The sequence below is a fragment of the Delphinapterus leucas genome, chromosome 11, assembly GCF_059928025.1.
Source record: "Delphinapterus leucas isolate spDelLeu-1000000601 "Yukka" chromosome 11, BTC_Dleu_Yukka2, whole genome shotgun sequence".
In the NCBI taxonomy this organism is placed as follows: Eukaryota; Metazoa; Chordata; class Mammalia; order Artiodactyla; family Monodontidae; genus Delphinapterus; species Delphinapterus leucas.
Genome location: NC_143139.1, coordinates 37,931,520 through 37,956,000, shown reverse-complemented (window position 1 = coordinate 37,956,000; position 24,481 = coordinate 37,931,520). Strand labels below are relative to the sequence as shown.

Sequence of the window (24,481 nt, the reverse complement as noted above, 5' to 3'; positions counted from 1 at the left end):
TTAATGAAGTTTGGAGATTTAATGCCAGTTATAATTTTTATTATAGCACCTGTACATACTGAGAGTTGGAGGGGAGGTACACTGCCAGCAGTGGTGTTCTTTTGTCTGCTCTACTCATATTTTATCATCATTAATTTCATCCTTCCAGCAGACTCATTCCTGACTTTCCCTTAATCTGATACCTTCTCTCTCCTCACCAGATGATTCCAAAATTTGGTGAGAATAAAAAATTTAAAAATTAGTCTTTTCCCTCAAACACAGATTTGGGAGCTGGTAATTGAAATTATATGTATATTTTTGTATTAGAAACTCAGTTTATATGAAGTTTGCTGTAAGCTACATTTTTCCACTTGGTCGTTTTATCATGTTTAATAGGTATGAAGAGGCTGAAAAAGACTGCACACAAGCTATTTTATTAGATGGCTCATATTCTAAAGCCTTTGCCAGAAGGGGAACTGCAAGAACATTTTTGGGAAAGCTTAATGAGGCCAAACAAGGTAAGACTATTTTTATAACACCCGGCCCTCACTCTTCCTGTTGACACTCCTGTTGTAGAAGCAGAGATTTGCATAGCCTTCCCATGTTTCAAGGATACAGAACCTAGAAAAGTACATTTTCTTTCACAGTTTAGATCATGAATACGTTTGTAGAGATTTGAAGGAATTCAGCTTCCATAGTGGACCTGGTTATCTTTTAATAGCATACAGTACAATCTGACCAAAATTAATGAAAGATTCGAATTATAGGTGAGAAGGAAAAAAGCAAGAAAAAGGCAAGAATGAAAAGGGAGTCAGCAACCAGGAGGTAGAGGATAATATGAGACTGTAGTGATGCCCCCGCTTTTTTTCTTGATACTAGTTATTCTTATTTTTTCATGATCTTTTATGTATTTATTCTGTTAGTTATTTTGAAGAACCAACTTACTTCTCTTGTGTGTTTTCTGTTTTACATATTTCTGCTTTTTATTTCCTTCCTTCATCTGTCTTTTGGCTTAATTTGCTGGTTTTCTAACTTCTTGACACATCAATACTTACATAATTGGTTTTCAGCCTTTGTGTTTTGAATGTTCATTTAAATCTGGCAGTTTAAGTCTGGCTTCAGCTGTAGCCCATGCATTTTTTTATTATGGTAAAATAGACATAACATAAAATTGGCTGTTTTCACCATTTTTAAGTGTACAGTTCGGTGGCATTGAGTACACTCACATTGTTGTTCAGCCATCAGCATTACACATCGCCAGAACTTTTCCATCATTCCATTCTGAGCATTCTACCCTTTTGACAATAACTCTCCATGCCCCCTTCCTCCAGCCCCTGGTAATCAACATTCTACTTTCTGTCTCTGCATTTAACTATTCTAGTACCTCATGTGAGTAGAATCATACAGCAGTTGTCCTTTCGTGTCTGGCTTGTTTCACTTAGCACGTCTCTAAGGCTCATCCATGTTGTAGATATATCAGACTTTGATTCCTTTTTAAAGCTTAATAATATTCCGTTATCTGGGATTCTCTTAGATTCTGTCTTATGTTTGGTGATTACCCTGTCATTTGTTAACAGTGTGAGTTTTGGTAAGTTAGATGACCTCTAGATCAAGGCCTCAGTTGTTTCACTGTAAAGTGGAGTTGTAGTCATGGTTACATGAGAATTCATATAAAGCAACTAGAATAGCAGTTGGTAAATGTTAGTTCTTATTACTGCTCACCAGTTTCCTAGCATCCTGAGTAAAACTTCTTGAGATAAATATGGGGTTAGTAACTAAATATATAATTTCTTGAACTCCATAAAGTATTTTCACTAATTTATTATATTTCTTAAAAATTCATTTTAGATTTTGAAACTGTTTTACTTCTGGAACCTGGAAATAAGCAGGCAGTGACTGAACTTTCCAAAATTAAAAAGGTATGCATTCTTTCCACCAAAATATGGTCTTATTTTCTGAAGCATAAACACATTTATTTGTTGCGTGATTAACTTGAGCATATTTTGATAGTCATGATTACAAATTTATTTTCAAGGAATTAATTGAGAAAGGACACTGGGATGATGTCTTTCTTGATTCTACTCAAAGGCAAAATGTGATAAAACCCATTGATAATCCACCTCATCTTGGATCAACTGTAAGTAAAGCCCTTTAATTTTTTCCCTTGCTATTTAAATATCAGTGTTCTATTAATAAGAGCTGAAAACAAATGTTGAGTTAGTAGACTCTGAAAAGAGATGTTGAAATCTCTTCCAAGAGCCATTTTTAGAATCTTTAAAAAATACTTCTTAGGAATATTGGCATAATCAAATTGGGGAAAATTGAGCTGTTTAAAGTTCTGGGGTAACTTTTTAAAGCGACTTCTAATTTAACACTAAATATTTCTACATATTTTCTGGCTTTAAAGGAATTTGGAGCTGTTTTACATTTTGTAATTAAATATTTCTATTACTATTATTTGAGATTGGGATTTTATTACAGTAGTCTTGCATCTTCTGTGGGGTTTGATCTAAAGTTAGCACTTTGGCAGAAATCTAGTACAGGCATACCTTGTTTTATTGCACTTTGCAGATACTGCATTTTTTACAGATTGAAGGTTTGTGGCAACTCTGTGCTGAGCAAGTCTATCAGCGCCATTTTTCCAATAGCATTTTCTTACTTCGTGTCTTTGTGTCACATTTTGGCAATTTTTGCAATATTTCAAACTTTTTCATTACTATCATATTTGTTATGGTGATCTGTGATCAGTGATCTTTGTTACTATTGCAAAAAGACTTGCTGAAGGCTCAGATGATGGTTAGCAAGTATTTTTTAATTAAGGTATGTACGTTTTTTTAAGACATAATGCTATTACACACTTCAAACAGTACAGTATAGTGTAAACATAACTTTTATATGCATTGAGAAACCAGAAGATTTATGTGACTTGCTTTTTTGCAATATCCACTTTATTGTGGTGGTCTGTGACTGAACCTGCAATATCTCCACGGTACTGCCTGTATAGGCAGAGCTATTCTTAAGAATATACACTGCGCATTGTTTTTGGTATGCCATACTGTTTTTCATTAAATCCAACAAAGCCAGTTTTTTCCTGCGATATTGGAACAGAAGGAGTAGCTGGTAAAATTCAGTGGTTTGTTTTGTTTATATATATATCTATATAGTGTGTGACTCTATGGTAATTTCTAACATTTACATGGTATTGTATATAGAAATTATGAAAGATAAAATGCATATAGAAAAGTACACAGAACAGATTAAGATTTAAAGAATAAAGTGAACATCTATGAAACCACCAACCAGGTCAAAAAATTGAAAGGTATCAGCCTCCAAAAATCTCCCTGTGTGCCCCTCACTGATCATGATCTCCCTACACCCTAGAAGTAACTGTTATGCATGGATGATGCTTTGAGAGAAATAACAATTTTACAAGGAAGTCGGAGCTGATATTTTTATCCTCCTTTTACAAAGGAAGAAGGTGAGGCAAAGAAAGTTTTGTGTTTTGCCAAGCTCATAGTTCAAGTTAGTAAGAGATAGAGGAATTCTTTGTTTAATATTTTTCTTGGGTTCTTATTTTGACTTTATTCTTGAATTTTCTGAGATAATAATTGTTTCATGTGCCAGGCATAAATCTTAGTTGCTTTCATACATTTTCATATATCATGTTCATTTTCATACATCATATTCACTTGGTATTATTCTATTCTTAACAATAAAGGTGATTAAATGTTTAATCCAATGTGATTTAAACTTTTATCTCTTTGTAAAACTTTGTCACAGAAGTTAATTCAAAAGGTAAAAACAAAGCCTTTGTCAGACTTTTGCTGTCCATAATTATAAAGACGTTACCTTGTGGTAAATCAGATATCTGTGTATGGAAGAATGTCCCATGGCCAGTATACCCTAAACAGCTTTTATAAATCTGTTGGGTACTCTTCTCCCTCAGTTTAAAAATCAGTTTATGTTAATAGTTGTGAAAATGCAACATAAATTTGAATCTTTTGTGGCTGGATCTCAAAACAGAACACTTCCATGAATTGAGAGATGTGGGGTAAACCATTTTGTAACTGATCCAACAGAAACAAAATCATTATCTTAGTGGGAAGGGGAAAAAAATTGCTATTTATTTTTGTAATAGGTCTCCATTTAAAAAAATGGGCATTATTTAAAAAATAGTAGGTGCAGTTTGGTATGATGCTTTTGAGTTGATTTGAGCCCCATTTCATAAGCTTTAAAATTTTAGGCGAGTGTGAACCCTATGTGATTCTTACTTTTTCTACTTAAGTTGAGAATAACTCACAGGTTAGTTGAGATCAAAGGAAATAATGTCCAATAATGCTAAGGCAGTTTCACGTAAAACAAATGTTAATTTCCTTTTCAGTCATATATGTGTGAGGCCACCTGGACACTGAGGAAAGTGGTCAGGAAAGAACGGAAAGCCCAGGAGGTGGAGAAAAAAGAGTCCTGGGGTTACTTTATTCGAGCGAGAGGCTCGGTTGGGGTGTCCTGTGCTTGAGGGTTTGCAGCGGGGAGTACTCTTAATATATCTTCTATAGAGAGACTGTAGGAGAGCAGTAATGTAGGTCAGCTGGGCCTGGGGTTCCTAGGTAGGATGGTAGTAAATGAGAGCTTGTCCTGATCTCTTGGTCTCCACTAAAATATTTTATTTTTTTCATTTTCCTGTTTCCCCATATCAAAAATTCACCTTTCTGCTTGGTCTCCTTTGTCTCTTTCTCCTTTTCTGTTTATTCTTTTTTTAAAAAAATAATTTTATTTATTTTTGGCTGTGTTGGGTCTTTGTTGCTGCACGCAGGCTTTCTCTAGTTGTGGCAAGCGGGGGCTACTCTTTGTTGCGGTGCGCGGGCGCCTCATTGCCGTGGCTTCTCTTGTTGTGGAGCACCGGCTCTAGGTGCGTGGGTTTCGGTAGTTGCCGCTCGTGGGCTCAGTAGTTGTGGCTCGCGGGCTCTAGAGTGCAGGCTCAGTAGTTGTGGCGCATGGGCTTAGTTGCTCCGCAGCATGTGGGATCTTCCCGGACCAGGGCTCAAACCCATGTCCCCCACATTGGCAGGCGGATTCTTAACCACTGCGCCACCAGGGAAGCCCTCTGTTTATTCTTATTTCTCTTTTCTTTTTCTTGAAATGGTATAATATAGAGTTAAATAAAATGTATGCTTCTAAATCTTAATTTAAGAACAGATGAATTGATCCTTTCATATTTTCTTACATCTTTCAACTGTAGTGGTATCTTTTTTTTTTTTTTTTTTTGCGGTACGCGGGCCTCTCACTGTTGTGGCCTCTCCCGTTGCGGGGCACAGGCTCCGGATGCGCAGTCTCAGTGACCATGGCTCATGGGCCCAGCCGCTCCGCGGCATGTGGGATCTTCCTGGACCGGGGCACGAACCCGTGTCCCCTGCATCGGCAACCACTGCGCCACCAGGGAAGCCCTGTAGTGGTATCTTCTGTGTTTCACTCCTGTTACCAGCATACTGTCATCCCCTCATCCCTCCCAGTCATCAGTAGCATTGAGCAGCTCTCAGTAGCCACGGGTCTACCCTGAAAGAGATCATCTGTTAGGAAATTCATTAACTAGGATCATGTTTACACCTCTGTTGTCAATGAAAGGATTTGGTTTTAAATGGAACTGCATTGATACAATTCAGTGGTTATAGTCTATTTTTTTATAGTCTCTTCTTTAACACTATTTTTTTTTTTTTAACACTATTTTTTAACACTAACACGTATCCATTCTTGGTCAATATCTTGATAGAAAACTATTGGTGTTGATAGTTATCAGCAAAGCAAAGGCCTTAGATTAACATGATTATCCTTAAAGATAGAACCTTAACGGGATTCTGTTAACAGACTTCTAATAGTTTTTTTTATTTATGTGCATTTATCTAGTAACACTCAGTTGTTACCATTAGGTCTTTTCTTAGTTATGCTAATGGAATGCCTGGATTTAACACTGAGTTTAGTATATATGTCAAAAGTTTTTATATTTACAGCTTTCTGATTTAAAATTCAACTGTAGAGTTGGAATGAAAACTTAGAGTATACTGAAGAACGTCTTTTATTAAAAAGCAAAGAGTATTACATGTAAACTTAGGAAGAAATTGAAAATATTTGCCATCTCCTGTGATTGAAATAAATAGTGAATGCTATTTATTTTAATAAATTAAAAACCATTATTGTGGTCAGGTACTTACCAACTTTGTGTAAATTATTTGGCAAATCTTTAATTCTAGGCTGGTTTTATCCAGCAGTTAGAGGATGCAGTTAGGTTTTTGTTTTTGTTTTTTAAAAATATTTATTTATTTACTTATTTGGCTGCATCAGATCTTAGTTGCAGGATCTTCGTTGCGGCATGCAGGATCTTTTCTTTCATACAGAATGCAGGTTATTGCCTGGCCTTGTTCTACTTGCCTTCAGCCCACAATACTGATGTCACTTGGTCATATTTTTTTTCTTGGCTTTGTTGCCTCTAGGATAAACTTCAAACTCCTTGATACAGCACACAAGTCCCTTTATAAGCTGCCTTTAAGCAGCATTTCAGGCTTTGTCTCCACCTTTCCTCCCCTTGCACCAGCCCTACTGGACTTCTCACCTTTCCACTGACCATGCCATACCCTTCAACACTGCCATTCCTGGGTACTTTTTCTGTGAAGCCCCCCGATGTCAATTTTTATCTTCCTTCCTCTGTTCTTTTAGCACTTTGTACCTGTACCTTTTATAATGCGTATTCCATTGCCTTGTAATTATTTATATATGCATCTTCTTTCCCCCATTTAGACCTACATATGGTAGTAGTCTGGCAGTATGACTCCAAATTGAATTTACTTACAACTGGGATATTGGCTGTAAAAACACTGTAACCTTTTAATTTGTGTCCCTAAAATAGGAAACCTTTGTATGTTAATGCAAAGAATTGATTTTAATTGTTTTAGAAACCACTCAAGAAGCTTATTATTGAAGAAACTGGTAATTTGATACAGACTGTTGATGTGCCAGATAGCATTACTACTGCTGCTGCTCCAGAGCGTAATCCTATTAATCCAGCAAAGGTAACAGCAACCACTGGCACAAGTAAGAAGAACTCAAGCCAAGATGACCTTTTGCCCACAAGTGATATCCCCAAAGCAAAAGTATTGAAAATAGAAGAAATCAGTGATACTTCAGCTCTGCAGTGAGTAGAAATACTTTTATCTGATAGTCATCTAGAATGGCAGTAATCCCGCTAGAAAATAGATATTGCTCATGAGACTTCTGGTTTGTACTCATCCACATAGTTTTTTGAACTATCCAGCTTTACATTGTAGTTTTTCTTTTAACTGTAAGAGAGGTTTTGCTGAAGGAATGATCACTATTCCTTTACCACACTGAGGACTTTAGAAATAAGAGAAAGTATCTTTTTAAAAAAATATATTTTAATTTTATTGGAGTATAGTTGATTTACAATGCTGTGTTAGTTTCAGGTGTACAGCAAAGTGATTCAGTTACACATATACATATATTCATTCTTTTTTAGATTCTTTCTCAATATAGATTATCACAGAATAGTGAGTAGAGTTCCCCGTGCTATACAGTAGGTCCTTGTTGCTTATTTATCTTATATATAGTAGTTTTTGTATGTTCATCTCAAGCTCCTGATTTATCCCTCCCCTCCACGTTTCCCCTCTGGTAACGATAAGTTTGTTTTCAATATCTGTAAGTCTGTTTCTGTTTTATAAATAAGTTCATTTGTATCTTTTTTAAAAAAATTAGATTCCACATATGAGTGGTATCATATGATATTTGTCTTTGACTTAATTCACTCAGCATGATAATCTCTAGGTCCATCCATGTTGCTGTAAATGGCATTATTTCATTCTTTTTTATGGCTGAGTAATATTCCATTATGTGTATGTACCACATCTTATTTATCCATTCCTCTTTCGATGGACATTTAGGTTGCTTCCATGTCTTGGCTTTTGTAAATAGTGCTGCAGTGAACATTGGGGTGCATGTATCCTTTCAGATTATCGTTTTCTCCAGATGTATGCCCAGGATTGGGATTGCTGGATCATATGGTAGTTCTGTTTTAAGTTTTTTAAGGAACCTCCATACTGTTCTCCATAGCAGTTGTACCAATTTACATTCCCATCACCAGTGTAGGAGGGTTCCCTTTTCTCCACACCCTCTCCAGTACTTATTGTTTGTAGATTTTTTGTTGATGGCCATTCTGACTGGTGTGAGGTGATATCTCACTGTAGTTTTGATTTGCATTTCTCTGATAATTAGTGATGTTGACCATCTTTTCATGTGCATTTTGGCCATCTGTATGTCATCTTTGGAGAAATGTCTGTTTAGATCTTCTGCCCATTTTTTGATTGGGTTGTTTGTTTTTTAGACATAGAGCTGCATGAGCTGTTTGTATATTTTAGAGATTAATCCCTTGTCATTTGCTTCGGTTGCAAATATTTTCTCCCATTCTGTGGTTTCTTTTTGTTTTGTTGATGGTTTCCTTTGCTGTGCAGAAACTTTTAAGTTTAATTAGGTCCCATTTGTTTATTTTTGTTTTTATTTTCATTATACTAGGAGGTGGATCAGAAAAGATATTACTGCAGTTTATGTCAAAGAGTATTCTGCCTGTGTTTTCCTCTAAGAGTTTTATAGTGTACAGGCTTACATTTAGTTCTTTGATCCATTTTGAGTTTATTTTTGTGTATGGTATTAGAGAATGTTCTAATTTTATTCTCCTACATGTAGCTGTCCAGTTTTCCCAGTACCATTTATTGAAGAGACTGTCTTTTCTCCATTGTATGGCCTTGCCTCCTTTGTCGTAGATAGTTGACCATAGGTGTGTGAATTTATTTCTGGGCTTTCTAGCCTATTTTATTGATCTGTATTTCTGTTTTTGTGCCAGTACTGTACTGTTTTGATTACTCTAGCTTTGTAGTATAGTCTGAAGTCAGGGAGTCTGATTCCTCCAGCTCTGTTTCTCTTTCTCAAGATTGCTGTGGCTATTCAGGGTCTTTTGTGTTTCCATATAAATTAAAAATTTTTTTGCTCTAGTTCTGTGAAAAATGCCATTGGTAATTTGATAGGGATTGCATTGAATCTGTAGATTGCCTTGGGTAGTATAGTCATTTTGACAGTATTGATTTTTCCAATCCAAGAACATGGTATATCCTTCCATCTGTGTCATCTCTGATTTCTTTCATCAGCATCTTATAGTTTTCACAGTAGAGGTTTTTTGTCTCCTTAGGTAGGTTTATTCCTAGGTATTTTATTCTTTTTGATGCAGTGGTAAATGGGAGTGTTTCCTTAATTTCACTGTCAGATCTTTCGTTGTTAGTATATAGGAATGCAGGAGATTTCTGTGTATTAATTTTGTATCCTGCAACTTTACTGAATTAATTGATGAGCTCTAGTAGATTTCTGACAGCATTTTTAGGATTTTCTATGTATAGCATCATGTCATCTGCAAACAGTGATGAAAGTATATTGAACAAATTGATTTTGTGCATTTTCTTTTCTAGAAGTTCAGTAAATATGTTTCACTTTGTAATTCAGGATTTTTAATTTTTTATAGGGAAGCTTCATAAACAATGTAGAATTTAGGCATTATCATTATTCTAGCCATTAATATTTAAGATATTCATGGGCTCTTTAAATTTTGTTTGGAATTTTTCAAAAAGTCATGCATTTTCTTAATGATGAGAATATAAAAGACATAGTTTAGTAGTTTACTTTGGGGTGTTGAAATTTTATTCATATATTTTTGCATTGCTACTCAACAGTCCTATTAAAAGGTTTTTTGTTTTAAACTTTGAACTTCAGTAGTTGTTTACAGTGACATAGATTGTGGGAAAACTTTAAGTAGGCAGGTTTTTTTTTGTTTTTTTTTTTAAAGGAGGAAGCATTTCTTCCTTCTTGGAATCTTTCTTGAAACTGTGGTAATTCACATAATTCAGAGTGAAATGTTGACTTGTGAGTATATGTGATATAATAATGCAGTGTATAGAAATGTTTTGTCAAAAGGTGGCCAGGCTATTAGCCCAGCTAATGAGAATAGTCATTACGTAACTAGCATCTGAAAATTTGCACAAGTATAATCTGTCTTGCCAAAAGTATACATATATTATCAGCTGAAAGAATTTACTACTGGCAGAATATAAATAGATAATACAGTATTAATAAAGTCAGAAATTTTAAAATCTCTGTTGATGTTTCCTTATATAAGCTTTGACTATTTGTGGTTCTTCTCTTTGTTTTTCTTTTTTATTATTATTATTTATTGATTTTTGGCTGCCTTGGGTCTTCATTGCTGCTTGCGGGCTTTCTCTACTCTTTGTTGCAGTGCACGGGCTTCTCATTGAGGTGGCTTCTCTTGTTACAGAGCACGGGCTCTAGGCGCGTGGGCTCCAGTAGTTGTGGCATGTGGGCTCAGTATTTGTGGCTCACGGGCTCTAGAGCACAGGCTCAGTAGTTGTGGCGCGCGGGCTTAGTTGCTCCGCGGCATGTAGGATCTTCCCGGGCCAGGGATCAAACCTGTGTCCCCTGCATTGGCAGGCAGATTCTTAACTACTGCGCCACCAGAGAAGCCCTGTGGTTCTTTTCTAATTGTGTGATGCTTCTGAAATATTTCAGACCTGAAGTCAATTTGAAAAAGGATGTATGTCAGACTTTCAGTGAGAAGATTTCTATAGAGGTAGACAAAACACCTGCTCAGTTTATCAGGACTGCTCTTCCTCCAGTTCCTGCAAACTCATTTCAGCTTGAATCTGATTTCAGACAACTGAAAAATTCTCCAGATATGTTGTATCAATATTTGAAGGTAAGAGGGAGGAAGCTGGTAGTTCTCCTGTAAGTTAGAGGTCAGAGAACTTCTTTGGTCACTATATAATAATAGTACTATATTTGCTTATAATATGATTGTAGAAAATGCTCTTATCCCTTGCCTGATACGTATATCGGCCTGGTCAGACCATTTTAAATATTTGCAACCAGTGAACCTCTGAAAAAGGTTCTGTGTTAAATTTTGTTTTCTAAAATAACGTAATCTAATTTCATACATCATGACTTAAACTTAATTCTTCATCCTTCAAGATGAGGAAAGAAGCTAAAATACATTGAGTGCCTTCTGTGTGCCAAGCAATGCTTGCAATATTTAGGCCGTCAGTCTCCTGAAAATGAGCTTTTATTTGCTCAAGAAAAAGAATTAACTCATATGAAATTTACCAAATAATGGATTTTTAGCATTGTCTTTTTCAAGTAGTTCTATTTTTTAAACTCTCTAATTCTTTTTATTGGTCCTTGAGAGCTCTCTTTCATTTCCTGTTTCTGTTGGGTAGTACACATCTCCCCATGAGATTTTTCTCTGTCTTGAACAGAGTGATTATTTTATAGTTCCTCTGACTTTCATTCTTCTATCATAGTTACATTTCAGTGTGACTCCATTATTATTCATTGAATACTAATGCATAATAGTTATTTTTTACTATGTTGAACTAAGCAATTATTATATAAATAATTTGTGATTGGGAATGTTGCCATAATTGAATTTTCTAACACCTTATATTTTTCCCAAGCAAATTGAACCATCCTTGTATCCCAAGCTGTTTCAGAAAAATCTAGATCCAGATGTATTCAACCATATCATTAAAATTCTGCATGACTTTTACATTGAGTAAGTAAGTTTAGTTATGCTTTCATGTTGTAATGCTCAGCTGTTTCTAGTGATTTGGGAAATTCGTTCTTTTTCATGTCATATTACCTTTTGCATAGCAAAATTAGCTCTCTTGTAAATTTAGCTGTTGCAGAAGTTGTAAAGAGATGACAAGTACAAACAATGAAAAAGGAAATGATTAGGAGGAAAAATGACTTAAAATTTTTTTAGAGAAAGGTAGAGTATGGAAGTGGCAAATATTATAGCCGATTAATAACGTCTGTGCTGTGCCACACATTTAAGAATATTACAATTTTTTCAGTTGACTTGATAAAATTCTTCATTTGGGCACTTAAAATATAGACAGTATGCAGGGGAAAATGATACATGAAGACCTTATTTATATATAATTAGAAATATTATTTTAGTAAGCAGACTGAATGAGCTGCTTTTAATTGATCGTTTGTTTTTTTATTTGGATTATTTCAGGAAAGAAAAGCCATCACTCATCTTTGAAATCTTACAAAGACTTTCTGAACTAAGAAGGTTTGATATGGCAGTGATGTTTATGTCAGAACCTGAGAAGAAAAGTGAGTTCTGTGAAGAAAGCTTTTTCATATCTCTTTATTCTTGTGTGTTCCTTTATTCAGCAAATGATAGCAAATATTTATTGAATGTCAGTTATGTACAATTAAATTAATTACAGTTAAGCTAATTAAATTGAATTACTATTAGATTAAGTAAAGTTAAATTTTTTGATCCTGACAACAACTTTGTGAGGTGTAGGTATGATTATCATTTTGGTTTTACAAAGGAGGAAACTGAAGCATACACAGGTAAGGAACTTGACCGAGGTTCCATAGCTAGGAAGCCAGACCCAGGAGTTAAACCGAGGTGTTCTGGGCTCTTCTACTTGAAAACGCAGTGATAGCATAATGGTTGAGCTCCTGGCATGATGGAACTCGTGCAGGGTTCCTGCCACAGGAACTTGCAACCGGGCGTGGGTGCATCGGAGGTCTCACCCATTTTTTTGAGCTAATTTCCTTGAGTTTCTTTGATTTAAGCTGAATGCTCAAAAAAGTGCAGGGGTCAGATGAAGGAGGTGGGAATGTGCAGAGGTTTTGAGGCAGGAGAGAGCAAATTGAGCTCAGAAAATTAAAAGGAGCGCAGTGTGGCTGGATTGTAGAGTTAGAGGGTAGAAAGAGGCAGATGATGAGCCTGAAGAGTTAGATCCCTTGTTTATTTCTACATCTCAGTCTTTGGCATAAAATGTCAGTTTTGGGGAACCCTAATTTAAGTAAAATCAAACTATGGAGAAACTTCAATGACAATTGACCCTTGAACAACATGGGAGTTAGGGGCGCCAACTCTCCACACAGTTGAAAATCCACGTACAATTTTATAGTCGGTCCACAGGATGTGAGGTTCCTCATTCACAGATTCAGCCAACCGTGGATCATGTAGTACTGTAGTGTTTACTATTGAAAAATATCCGCCTTTGAGTGGATCTGTGCAGTTGAAACCTGTGTTTTTCAAGGGTCAGTTGTACTTGGAGTTTTAAGGCTATACTGTAGTTTTAGGAAAAAGAGAAAAATCATTAGAATGCAGGAGTACCAGTTTTTTAGTTTTAAAAATAGCAAAAACTATGGTTTTCAGATACTTTCTGGACTAAACATACTTTGGGCTCCTTTTCTGTTTCTTCTTTATGTATGTAGCAGTGACATTGAATCTGAATCACTAAGAAAAATACTCTGTATGTTGAACTTAGGGAAGTGGACATGTAATTTAGAGAGATTCCTAATAGGGGTAAACCAGAAGAAGTTTCTGCTTAATCTTTAATCAGAAACAGTCCCTGAAAGTATTATCTGCATTCAGTTGAATGCAGACCTCATTTTTTGTCACTTTTTTTAGTCATTCTGCCCCACCTCACTGACTGTGTCTTTTTAATATACCAAATTACCAAACTTCTTATAGCCTCAGGGTCTTTGTGTTTGACTTACCCCTCAGCCTAGACTATCCTCCCCTGCCTCTTCCTCACTTCATGCAGTTTCCACCTAATAGTCACCTCCTCAGAGACGCCTTTCCTCACAGGCCTACTCACAATACTGCCTGCCTCCCTTTCCTCATCACCCTCTGTCATCTTACCTCGCTTTATTTTTCTTCATAATACAGAACGAGCTGACAGTATTTTAAGTATTTGTTTATTATTTCTCTCTCCCTAATAGAATGGAAGCTCTATGACAGCAGGAACTTTGTCTACCTTGTTCTCTAGGCCTCAGCGTGTAGAACGGTGCTTAGTACATAATAACCTCTTAGTATAAGTGCATGAGTGAATGGATTTCTTGCCACTATGATGGGATAACTTGAAGTGTGCTCAAAGAATGTGAGTTGGTCCTTCAGACTGGCCTACCAACAGTACTGTCTTGGTGGGGTCACCACTGTCCACTAAGTTAAACGTGGGAAGCACTTACAGTGGTTCCTGGCATGTAACTTAATATTCAATAAATAGTAGCTGTTGTTGTCTTTTATTATTGTCATTATTATTAAAAACTGTTAGCTAGTTTTAATGTTGAGGAATGTATGAACTATAATAGCGTTTTCCATAGTGTTGAGTGTAGACCAGCCATTTCAGTGGTGTGAAAGATATTAAATGACTCATAAGCAAATCTTTTTTTAACTTTTAATTGTTATTATAAAAATGTACAGCTTGCCCATCGAACATGATTTTTGTGAATGTTATTGCTAATTTTTAATTTATAGTAGCGATATAAATTTTTCTTTTAAAATAAAATGATTTAAGTTTTGAAAAAGTTAATTGGAATATTAAATAAGTAAAAGTATACTTGTTACACAGGTCAAAAATCTTTAGGGTAGTACAGAATGAATTATGTTTCATCTGCAAAGTTAATGTCATTGAGGATGTAGGGGAAATTTTTTACTGCCAAAGCAAAATATTCTGCTAAGAAACATCATTGGACTGCTGTATAGTTTTCTGTTCTCAGGTTGGCTTTTTAAATATCTGAATTAGAATTTATAAATAATCCTAATGATTGCTTTATAATGTAAAAAATATTTAACAGATTTGATTACTCCCTTTAATTTTTGCTTTACTTTTTAAAAATGGAGATTAAAATGAATTTTTTTTTTCTTTTCCAGTTGCACGTGTATTATTCAATCACATAGACAAATCAGGATTGAATGATAATTCTGTTGAAGAACTCAAGAAAAGATACGGTGGTTGATTTCCATTTTTATTGAAATTATTGCCTTTGGATTTCATATGTAAATTTTTTTCTACTGAAAATAAAATGTTTTGCTTTTTAAGAAAATGATATACAGGAAAAGTACCGTTTCTGGATGTAAGCTAATTAAATATGAAGTGAATTGTGATTTAACTAGTGAGAAATATACTTAAGTGAACTATTTATAAGTTTTTTTCTGAAAATAAAAATATAAATAATGAGGTATACGTGTAAAGATCGGTGTTTTACGTCATTTTATTTTATTATTTTTATTAACAAATTTTTTTTAATTTTTACCTTTGGCTGCGTTGGGTCTTTGTCGCTGTGTTTGGGCTTTCTCTAGTTGTGGTGAGCGGGGGCTACTCTTTGTTGCGGTGCATGGGCAGAATTCTTGTTACGGTGGCTTCTCTTGTTGCAGAGCATGGGCTCTAGGCGCACAGGCTTCAGTAGTTGTGGCATGCAGGCTCAGTAGTTGTGGCTCACGGGCTCTAGAGCGTGGGCTCAGTAGTTGTGGCGCACGGGCTTAGCTGCTCCGTGTGGCATGTGGGATCTTCCCGGGCCAGGGCTCGAACCCGTGTACCCTGCATTGGCAGGCGGATTCTTAACCCCTGTGCCACCAGGGAAGTCCTATAAGTCATTTTAAATGTTAAGTTTAGATACATTCTTCAGTGCCCCATAAGTGTTACATTTTAAAAAATATTTTCATGAGTTTTTGTAACCACATGACGAGGTTGCTTCCTTAGCATATGAATAAAGTTATATAGAGGGAGTTAAGTAGATATCAGATTGTTTCATTATAAAATGTTTTCGTACCATTGTGCCAGTTCACGATCATAAAATTGCTTAGTTGCAGGATGTGTATTTTTAGTATTTATGTTGAAAGGAGACTTTCAGTTAGACTTTTTAAATAGGTTACTTGGAGAGTCACAGCATACTTAAATTTCAGTGCTACAGCTTTTTTTCCTCATGATATCCATGTCCATGTTATATGTCAACTGAATGCAGATAATCTAAAGCAAGGTGTAAAAGTTTAAAAACTAGGAATGTTCAAGGTAGTAATTAGTGTATAGCTTGTGTGTACGTGGTTCATGTGAGTGTGGTGTCTGTGAGCTTTTGAAATCCAGGCTAGTGTTCTACTTCTCCTTGTTCTGCACGGTCCCTGGCCCAGCCCTTTGCACATAGTTAGGTGCCCGCTTGGTAAATTTAATTAAATATAAAATTTAATTGAATTGATGGTAGGAATCAGTTTTAGTAAATGTTCAAAGTAGCAACTTAGCAAATTTTGGGCATCCTGTAAATATTGCTAAAATCAATTTAATTTTAGAGGCTGTCATGTTAAAAAAAATACTAGGTCACCATCCTATAGCTGTTAGCATCAATAAGACAGTCAAATTTAAGACTTTATTTTTGTTGCAGCATACATATTATTATGCCTACAATTACTTGAGGAATAATCAATCTGTTTAAAAAGATAATTTCCCCAGTTCATGGTATATGATCTTATTAAGATCATAATTTGTATAGCTCAGTGTTTTACAACATGCTTGGAGTTTATTAATGTTATATGTTGCTAAATGTATAGTCTTATGATATATAAACAGGCAATGAAATTTAGTCATAAAGTATAGCTTATACATAATAATAATGCATTTGGAATGACTTGAGTTTTTCTTAAGTCATTAATAAGAAGGTGATTTTGCAGGGATTTTGCAGTCATTAATAAGAAGGTGATAGGCAGGAGGATGCTTGTGGGGGCTTGGCTGTGGGGAGGTGGCTGAGAGGGTGGGAGCCAGGGCATGAAGGGCCTTCCATGCAGTGACAGAGAAGCTGGTTTTCTGAAAGTGATGGGGAACCACTCAAGGTTTTAAGGAAGAGAGTGACATGTGGTTTGAGTTTTAAGATCATTCTGGTAGCAGTGATGAGCGGTGGATTGGTGATGGTGTGGCTAGAAACAGGGAGACCAGTTGAAGAATACAAGAATGCAGGAGGTAAATAACATTTGAACTAATAATAATGGGTAACATGAAGTACTGCCTATTTGCCTGACATTATGTCTTTTTTCATTTAAATCCTCAACAAACCTAGGAGGTAGGTTCTGTTATCTCCACTTTACAGATAAGGAAATTGAGGCATATATAGGTTATGTAACTTGCCTATGGTCACCTGGTAACAGGTAGTCTGTATCCAAAGGCTACTTGCCCAACCACCGTTCTAACTATGCTGACTGGTGCAAAGGGATGGAAGACAGGTTGAGTTTAAGATATCTTAAGGAGGGAGAATCCACAGGGCGTGGTGGTATTCATTCACGTCTATTCAAACATTTCTTGAGTGTCTGTAATGTGCTGGTAGGTGACTAAGCACTGGAGAAAACACAGGCCCAGTTTCTGCCCTCCAGTAGCTCGCAGTGTAGCTGGGGAGTCAGATAAACCAGCGGTTACAGTACAGTGTCATGAGTGCCTTGATAGTTTGGAGAGGGCACTGGGGGAGCATAGAGGGTGCAGCTCTGAGTCAGACTGGGTGGCACAGGGAAGGAGGAGGCAGTGTTTGATATGAGACTTGAGATATGAGAACGATGGTCCAGGTGCACGATGGGAGGGAAAGGGTCCTGGCAGAGGGATCAGCATAGGTGGAGGTCATGTAACATGTCATGAGCCCCTTGACTTGCCCTGGGGGTTGTAGGCAATTCCATGCACTATCAAGGCTGTTGTATGGGATAGAGTTTGAATTTGATTGGCTACAGTCTCCCTTCGTTTGTTTTATTGTTGTTTTTTTTTAATTTTACTTTTTTATTTATCTTTGGCCGCGTTGGGTCTTCGTTGCTGTGCACGGGCTTCCTCTAGTTGCGGCGAGTGGGGGCTACTCTTCGTTGTGGTGCGCGGGCTTCTCATTGTGGTGGCTTCTCTTGTTGCGGAGCACGGGCTATAGGTGCGTGGGCTTCAGTAGTTGTGGCACGCGGGCTCAGTAGTTGTGGCTCGTGGGCTCTAGAGCGCAGGCTCAGTAGTTGTGGCTCACAGGCTTAATTGCTCCACGGCATGTGGGATCTTCCCGGACCAGGGATTGAACCTGTGTCCCCTCCATTGGCAGGCGGATTCCTAACCACTGTGCCACCAGGGAAGTCCCTCCTTTCATTTGTTTTTATCTGTTAATTTTTCATGTGCGCGCATCCTGACTCCATACTAGATTTTAAGCTCCTTGATGGTTGTGACACTGTCATGTGTGTTCTTAGTGCTAACATTGGCCTTGTCCATGACAGAGGCTCCGTTAGCGTTTATTGATGGATCAGTCGTACCACCTTTCTTCTTAGATTAGGTTAGAGTTAGTGCATTTCTTCTCTCACTGTGGTTATTTAATGTAGGACCCTCATTAATCCTGGCTCTAGGAAAACAGTTTCTCCTTAGTGAGATTCAGTGATGTTGAAACCAACTCACAAAGAAGCTATCAATTTAGTTTACCACATACCAAATCCTTCCTTTTTTGGGGGCTGCTACTGATTGGCTTTGATTGCAGACATTTTGCCACAGCTAATCTTCACAGATGTGGTTAAAGAAACCTTGTTTTCATGCTTTTAAAAATCTGAGAAGGTAGAAAGTAGACTTTCAGGCACATTTGCTTTTGAAAAAGAGGTGAGAGATTCAATTGTTTTCATGAAGTGAGTTATAAAGCAGGTGGCATTACAAAATAAAGCAGAATGTCTAATTCACTGGAGAATGACACTATTCACAACTTTTTCACAGAAATCACTTGGAAAATAGAAGAAAAATGAAACTATACATCGTATGGGTTATCGCCATATCAGTAGGATTAAAATCAATAATAATTCGGGGCAACAAAAGGACTTGATTAAAAATCCTTTTTAACATGATTGTTTTATTGAGCTTGTATAGGTATAAAAACTCAACTATTTCTCCTTGAAGCATGAGGATGGATAGCTTCACTTTAACTCAGCCCTAACACCAGCTCATCTAGCCGTAGGACATTTAACAAGATGAGCGATGTCTTTTACTTCTCTATACAGCAGTCCACGTGGCCTTCTACTCCCAGCCTGGCAGTGGTGAGGGGGCAGAATTCCTTACATCTGAAAAGGGCTGCTCCTGCTTGAGAACCTCAGCATGTGGAGACCTTCATTAACTGATGCTTACCGTGGCGTTTAAAAGTTTGCAAGAAAGGCCTCTGGGTGATTGTACTTCATAAATGTTCGTGTGCTGTGTATGCCCCACTAGATGCAACTCCTGGGGCGACTGTGGTTAGTAGTGCAGAGGGCCTGCGGAGGGCTGGGTGTCTCAGCTCTCCTAGGCTCTTCCTGTCCCAGGATCCAGGGCCTGTGGGCAGCTTATCTAAGAAGACAGCACTCCTTCACTTGGTGTTGACTTCTCTGATGGCAACCAGCCAAGCACATGGGGGATGGGAGATAGTAGATTCCCGCGCAGCTTATGGAATCAGTATGGTGCTTTGGCAGTGACTGGTGCTGTGTTGACAGCTGCAAAGCCAGCAGGACTGAGGGTGATGAAAGGCCCAATGGAGGTACGGTTCTGGAGCTGGAGATGTGGGGAACAGACGGGGAAGGTTGCAGGGAGAAGGTGGGGTCTGAGCGGGCCTCAAAGGACAGGTGGGATCTGGTTAGGCGGGGGAGGGGTGACGACATTCTAACTGTCCTGAGTTGCAGATGGGCAGTGAAGTGGAAATTGCTGTGACAGCAGTTCCCTCATGGCACAGCAAAACCCAGTGCTGTTCACGCAGGAGAGGTCGCAGGGAGAAGAGCAGTAGTAGACTTGTCATTTGGTGTGTTTCCTGGAGGATCTTATATTTTACATAATGACCCTGCAGCATTTAAACTTCACGTTTTGAAATAATCAGCTTGAGGGGTCAGAGAAAAAAAGGGAACAGGCCGTCGTGTAGTTGACATGGGTGAAACTGACTTCAGGCCTCATTAGAATCCTCCTTTTGTTTAAATCTCTGGGGAATAGTGTAAATGAGGACGATGTGCCTGAGTTCCGGTGGTCTGGTTTACTCCACTTAAACTAATCTGCCTGCTTTACTGACGGACGTTTAAACCATCAGACTGAACACATTGATGATGACCCTGAGGCTGATGCTGGGGGAAAATGTAGTTTCATGAAACCAAGGACATCCCTTGGGTGGTGTGGGGCCGATGAAATCAGGATAAAATATGCAACTTAGTAAAGGTTGAGTATAGAAATAAGAAATATTGAAAAGTGTGTGAAAATGTCGTCAGTAATGAGAGATTCTCAGCTGCTAATACGCTACTGAAATACATCAAATGCTCTTCCAACCCCTGTCCGGTTGTCCTCCACTGATGAGCCTCCTGAGTTGCTTCCTGTCTGGGGGTGGAGGCCTACTGTATTTGCATAGAGCAGAGCACAGCTGGGCGCAGGATAAACGCTCCCCTTGACACTTAGTTGGTCCTATTTGACCTTTGAAACTTGAGAGATTTAGGGCAGCACTTAGGTTAAATTATTTGCTCAAAGTCATGTGAATAGTGATGTAACTCAGAACTCTGTGCTGGTTCCAGAAACCTCTATCAGGCCTCCTCACATGGAATCCAGTAATGATACGGACTTTACTGAGTCAAGTTTTACACCACAAACCATTGAGTGTGGACTCAATGGGAACTAGAACTAGTCTGCATATCAGTGGGATATAAACATGCAATGTGTTTTCAAGAGATGGTTTCCATAGCACATTACTTGGCTCATAATAGGAAGTTAATAAATATTTGCTGAATAAATGAATGAATGGATTCAAGTACTATAGAATGGGCTGAAGAATCCAGATGAAGAGCCTTTTAAGTTTGGCTCAAAGCACTTGCCTGAACATCAAAGACCTTTTCATCGTCAATGGGGATTATTTCAGTTCTCTTTTACAGGACTGTGTTCAGAGAGCTCCTACCTGCAAACATTTTTTGAATACTAAATTAGTGTGGGAAGGGAATAGGAATTTTGTGGAACTCTCTTATTGGTCCTAACAGTTCAAACAGACTAGTGATACTGTTAGCTACCATTTGTATGCACTCTGTTGTATGCTGGGCACTGTACCAGGGCTTTGCATATATCATCTCACTTAATGCTCACAATATGCTCAGAGAGATAGGCTGTCCTGTGAAGCTGGGAGTCCAACAGAGGTCAGACTGACTTAGACACTCTTACTTCTACGCTGCAGTCACAGCTGAACAATCTTCGTGATAACACAAGAGCAGGACCAGGGGAGAGGCAGGCTGGCAGCTGGGATTTCTTTATTACTGCCACCCCCTGGATCGTCAGAAAATAGCATGTACGTGGCCGAAAGCATAGGAGTCAAAATGAAAGTGAATTTATTGTTTATTGAGGTAACATTGGTTTATATATAACATTTTGTAAGTTTCATGTGTATAACATGTTTCTACTTCCATATACACTATAGTGTGTGCTCACCACCAAAATTCCATCTGTCACCATTCAGTTGACCCCCTTTACGCATTTTTCACACCCCAAAGCCAGTGCCCCATACTGACCATGTCAGAAGCCCCACCTTCCTACACCAAGCAGAGTCCCCTTTTCCAGTTTCACAAGGTCTTTCTAGGGACCCGTAGGATGTGGAAGGGTATTCTTCCTTCAGTACTTTAGTGCATGGGACCTGGATCTAAAATAAATATCAGACCGGGCTTTGAAGAGGAAGAGACGTCCCAGAAATGCAGTCAGAACGCAGTGTGCAGGAATGTCTGTCTTTCCTTGGGCCAGAGAGAGGGAAGTTACATGTTTGTGTGTGCATGCACGCCCGCGTGTGCGGTGGGAAATGGCTGTGTCTGTATACGATAGTCGTGTGTTTTAACTACCGGCATACAGGGATACCTGTTTCTCTTCTATTTCCCCTGCCTCCCAGTTTCTACCATCAATAAATTGTTTTGCTATTTGCTTTATAGAGTCCATTTACGTAATAAAATATAGTGATTTTGCTTTTTAGTCTCACTGGAATCATGGAATATGTATGTTCTGTGACATCAGAGCAAAAATTCATCAAGGCAGATCCTGAATGTTGGGAAAGGAGTGCATTTGCAGTGGCAAAAGGCCAAGTTGAGACCAAGAAGTTGTCACTGTTTTGTGGTCATTGGTTTGATATCCCAAAGATTATATCATGTTCCATCCTCTCTTTTCTACTCTTTGTGTGAAGCCTTTTGTGAGTGCTAAACATCCTGGAATTCTCTGTGATTAGTTACTTGCTCATTGGTCAAGTGGTAGTTTATTAGGATGGCAAGAGGACCAAAGGAAAGCACTCATGTATTTATTAGCCAGCAATAGATAGAGACCACTGATGTGCCAATCTGTTTCTCTAGCTACTGATCTTATTTTAGCACCAGGAGACTACAATTCAAGACCCAAGCAGTGTTATCCAGAGAGTCTGGCAAGGGTGGAAGCTCTGCTTGGTTGTAGACTTGATCGTGTTCTCGGCTCTAGCCCTGGATTAGACAGCCACTGAGCAGTGCCAGAGGGCCCCTTGCCAGATACGTCTCCCCGCTGGCTTGCTGCAGTGCCTGGAAAACCTATTCTACACCTCTTGGAAACACAAACAGTTTTACTCGGCCCAGGCCTTATAATAGTTTGAATTTGAGCGAATTGGCCCATTAGCAGAGATAATTTTATCTGATAAAACCCACACCATCCTCATGCTTTGGAGAAGAGGATTCTGCAAAACTCCAAAGGCAGGCCTTGAGACACCAAAGCCAAGGTGGAGTTTAGGGTAATCCAGAAGTGAAAAGGGTGATCTAACTGGGGAAATGGAGAAGCGTAAGGTAGGGAGCCTGCCGCCTCCCACAGGTTCAGAGCTTTGCCTGAGTGGGGCCTGGAGAAGCTGAGGTCCCGGGCTCACAACTTGACTTTGAGTATCCATGAGTCTCCAGGGTGAGCGTTCTCCTGAGTCAGTTTAGTGCTACGCGCTCCTAACTTATAGCTCTGGTTATTGTTGCCTCAGTAACAGCTGGGCTGAGGTTAGTAGAGGGTGAGGATGCTGTAAGATGGCCCCCATCTGCCTTCAGTTCTACTGCAGACCAAACAGTAAGGCCATGTGAAGCCCCCAAGATGCAGAATCCAGAGAGGGTACCAGACTTAAATAGACTTAGGTATCATCACTAGGGCTCCAGCTCTAGGGGATCATTCATCACTTTGATGCCCCCAAACAACCTGAGCTGCCTCCTTGTGTCACTGGAAGACACCAGGCTTTAATGGGTCCCAGCGACAACCCAGCCCAGGGAGTGCTTACCCACGCACAAGTCCATCCTGACTGCTCCTTGTCAGCTCTTCTCTGGACGGCTGCTGTAGGCTTCCCTCACAGCCTCCAGGCTTCGCTCCTCCCCAGGCCGGTTTAATCCCACGTGTGGGTACAGGCCTCTCCGTTAGCTTCCCAAACTCAGCTGATACCAGAAGGCAGAGTTTAACAAAACGTTACCGAATACTTGAGGATGCCATCAGAGCATTAGGGGACAGAAAAGAGAGCAGGCATCCCTGCTCCCGGAGCCCACTGCTTCTTTGCACTGGTGCCCCTTCTCCACTACGAGCTGCCTAAGTCAGGTGAAACAAGCCCAGTTCCAAACCTCACAGTTTATGAGCAAACCTCATAGTCTCTGCAGAGCTTCACTACTCTCTGTGAAGACGGGCCTTACATTTGAAGGCTCAGCATCTCAGCCTGCAACCTCTGCACTTGGCACTTGTGTTATTCCTGCTTTCAGGACTTCCCTTGACCAAACCCCGAATTGTGTTTCCCAGAACAATGGGAGAATCTTCCCAAAGGAAAAAGAAAAGCCGGGAAACACACAAGAATGCAGAAATGCTTGTGAGTCTCCAAATGTTGGCTTCATTTTGATTTTGATTTTGTCTGTTACATTGGGTACCTGGGATTGGACTTTGCCCTTTTGACTCACCCTATCACCTTCTTTCCCATCCAAGAAAGCCTGATTTGGATAATCAGAGTCAGTCAAAATGTGGATTTCTAGTCTGTGGTAAAAACTCCAGCCTGCAGTCTGAAATGCTACAGTCAGGTTGCACTGCCTATTTGCCATCTCATTTTTCATTTCATTTAATTGTCATTGCTTTTGATAGAGCAAAGCAGAACAAAGTTTTCTCTAATATCGACCACATGAGAGCTTTGAGTCCAGGCTGGGTGGACATTCAGAGAAGGAGAAAATCATGTAAGGGAATGCGGCTCCTTAGATGAACTTGGAAGACAGTTTTAACAGGTCACCTTAACTAGCTGTAAATGACCTGAATTCAGGACTAAGATTTTCATTACCATAGTGATCAATATTGATTTTAATTATATTATCCTTAACATTAGAAGGAAAGCAAAGAGTCTCATTTTCACCTATAATTACTTTTCATAGATCTGCTTTTTACTCGGAGCTGTATTCACGTCATTTTTCAAGGGCTGCATTATTAGCTTTGATCCAGGAGATGGCAGTGTGCTTTTCATTTGGGGACTTGGATGTGAACTCTTACACCTTCTCCCATAAGCTGTCATGTATAATAGGACTGGTGCATTGTGAAATCCATGATGTAATATGTTCATTGGTCCACCACATTAAAACATTAATAAAAAATTAAATTGGAATATAGGAATGGGGTCATAT

The 24,481-nt window shown here is 38.6% G+C and overlaps 1 protein-coding gene across 9 annotated transcripts in view; it reads left to right on the top strand.

Moving 5' to 3' along the window:
- Positions 1–24,481, top strand: part of RPAP3 (RNA polymerase II associated protein 3) — a 102,666-nt gene that overhangs the window by 26,643 nt on the left and 51,542 nt on the right. For 4 of the 9 annotated variants that reach the window (XR_016394914.1, XR_016394911.1, XR_016394912.1 and 1 more), the window contains 8 exons: positions 376–497; positions 1,828–1,898; positions 2,015–2,116; positions 6,924–7,162; positions 10,609–10,795; positions 11,550–11,647; positions 12,116–12,216; positions 14,783–19,389. Coding sequence is in view for 4 of the 9 variants with exons in the window: in XM_089920615.1 (XP_089776741.1) it covers positions 376–497; positions 1,828–1,898; positions 2,015–2,116; positions 10,609–10,614 (301 nt within the window). In the remaining 5 variants the exon portion in view is untranslated. The other 5 variants (XR_016394913.1, XM_089920615.1, XM_089920616.1 and 2 more) reach the window with 5 other exon arrangements.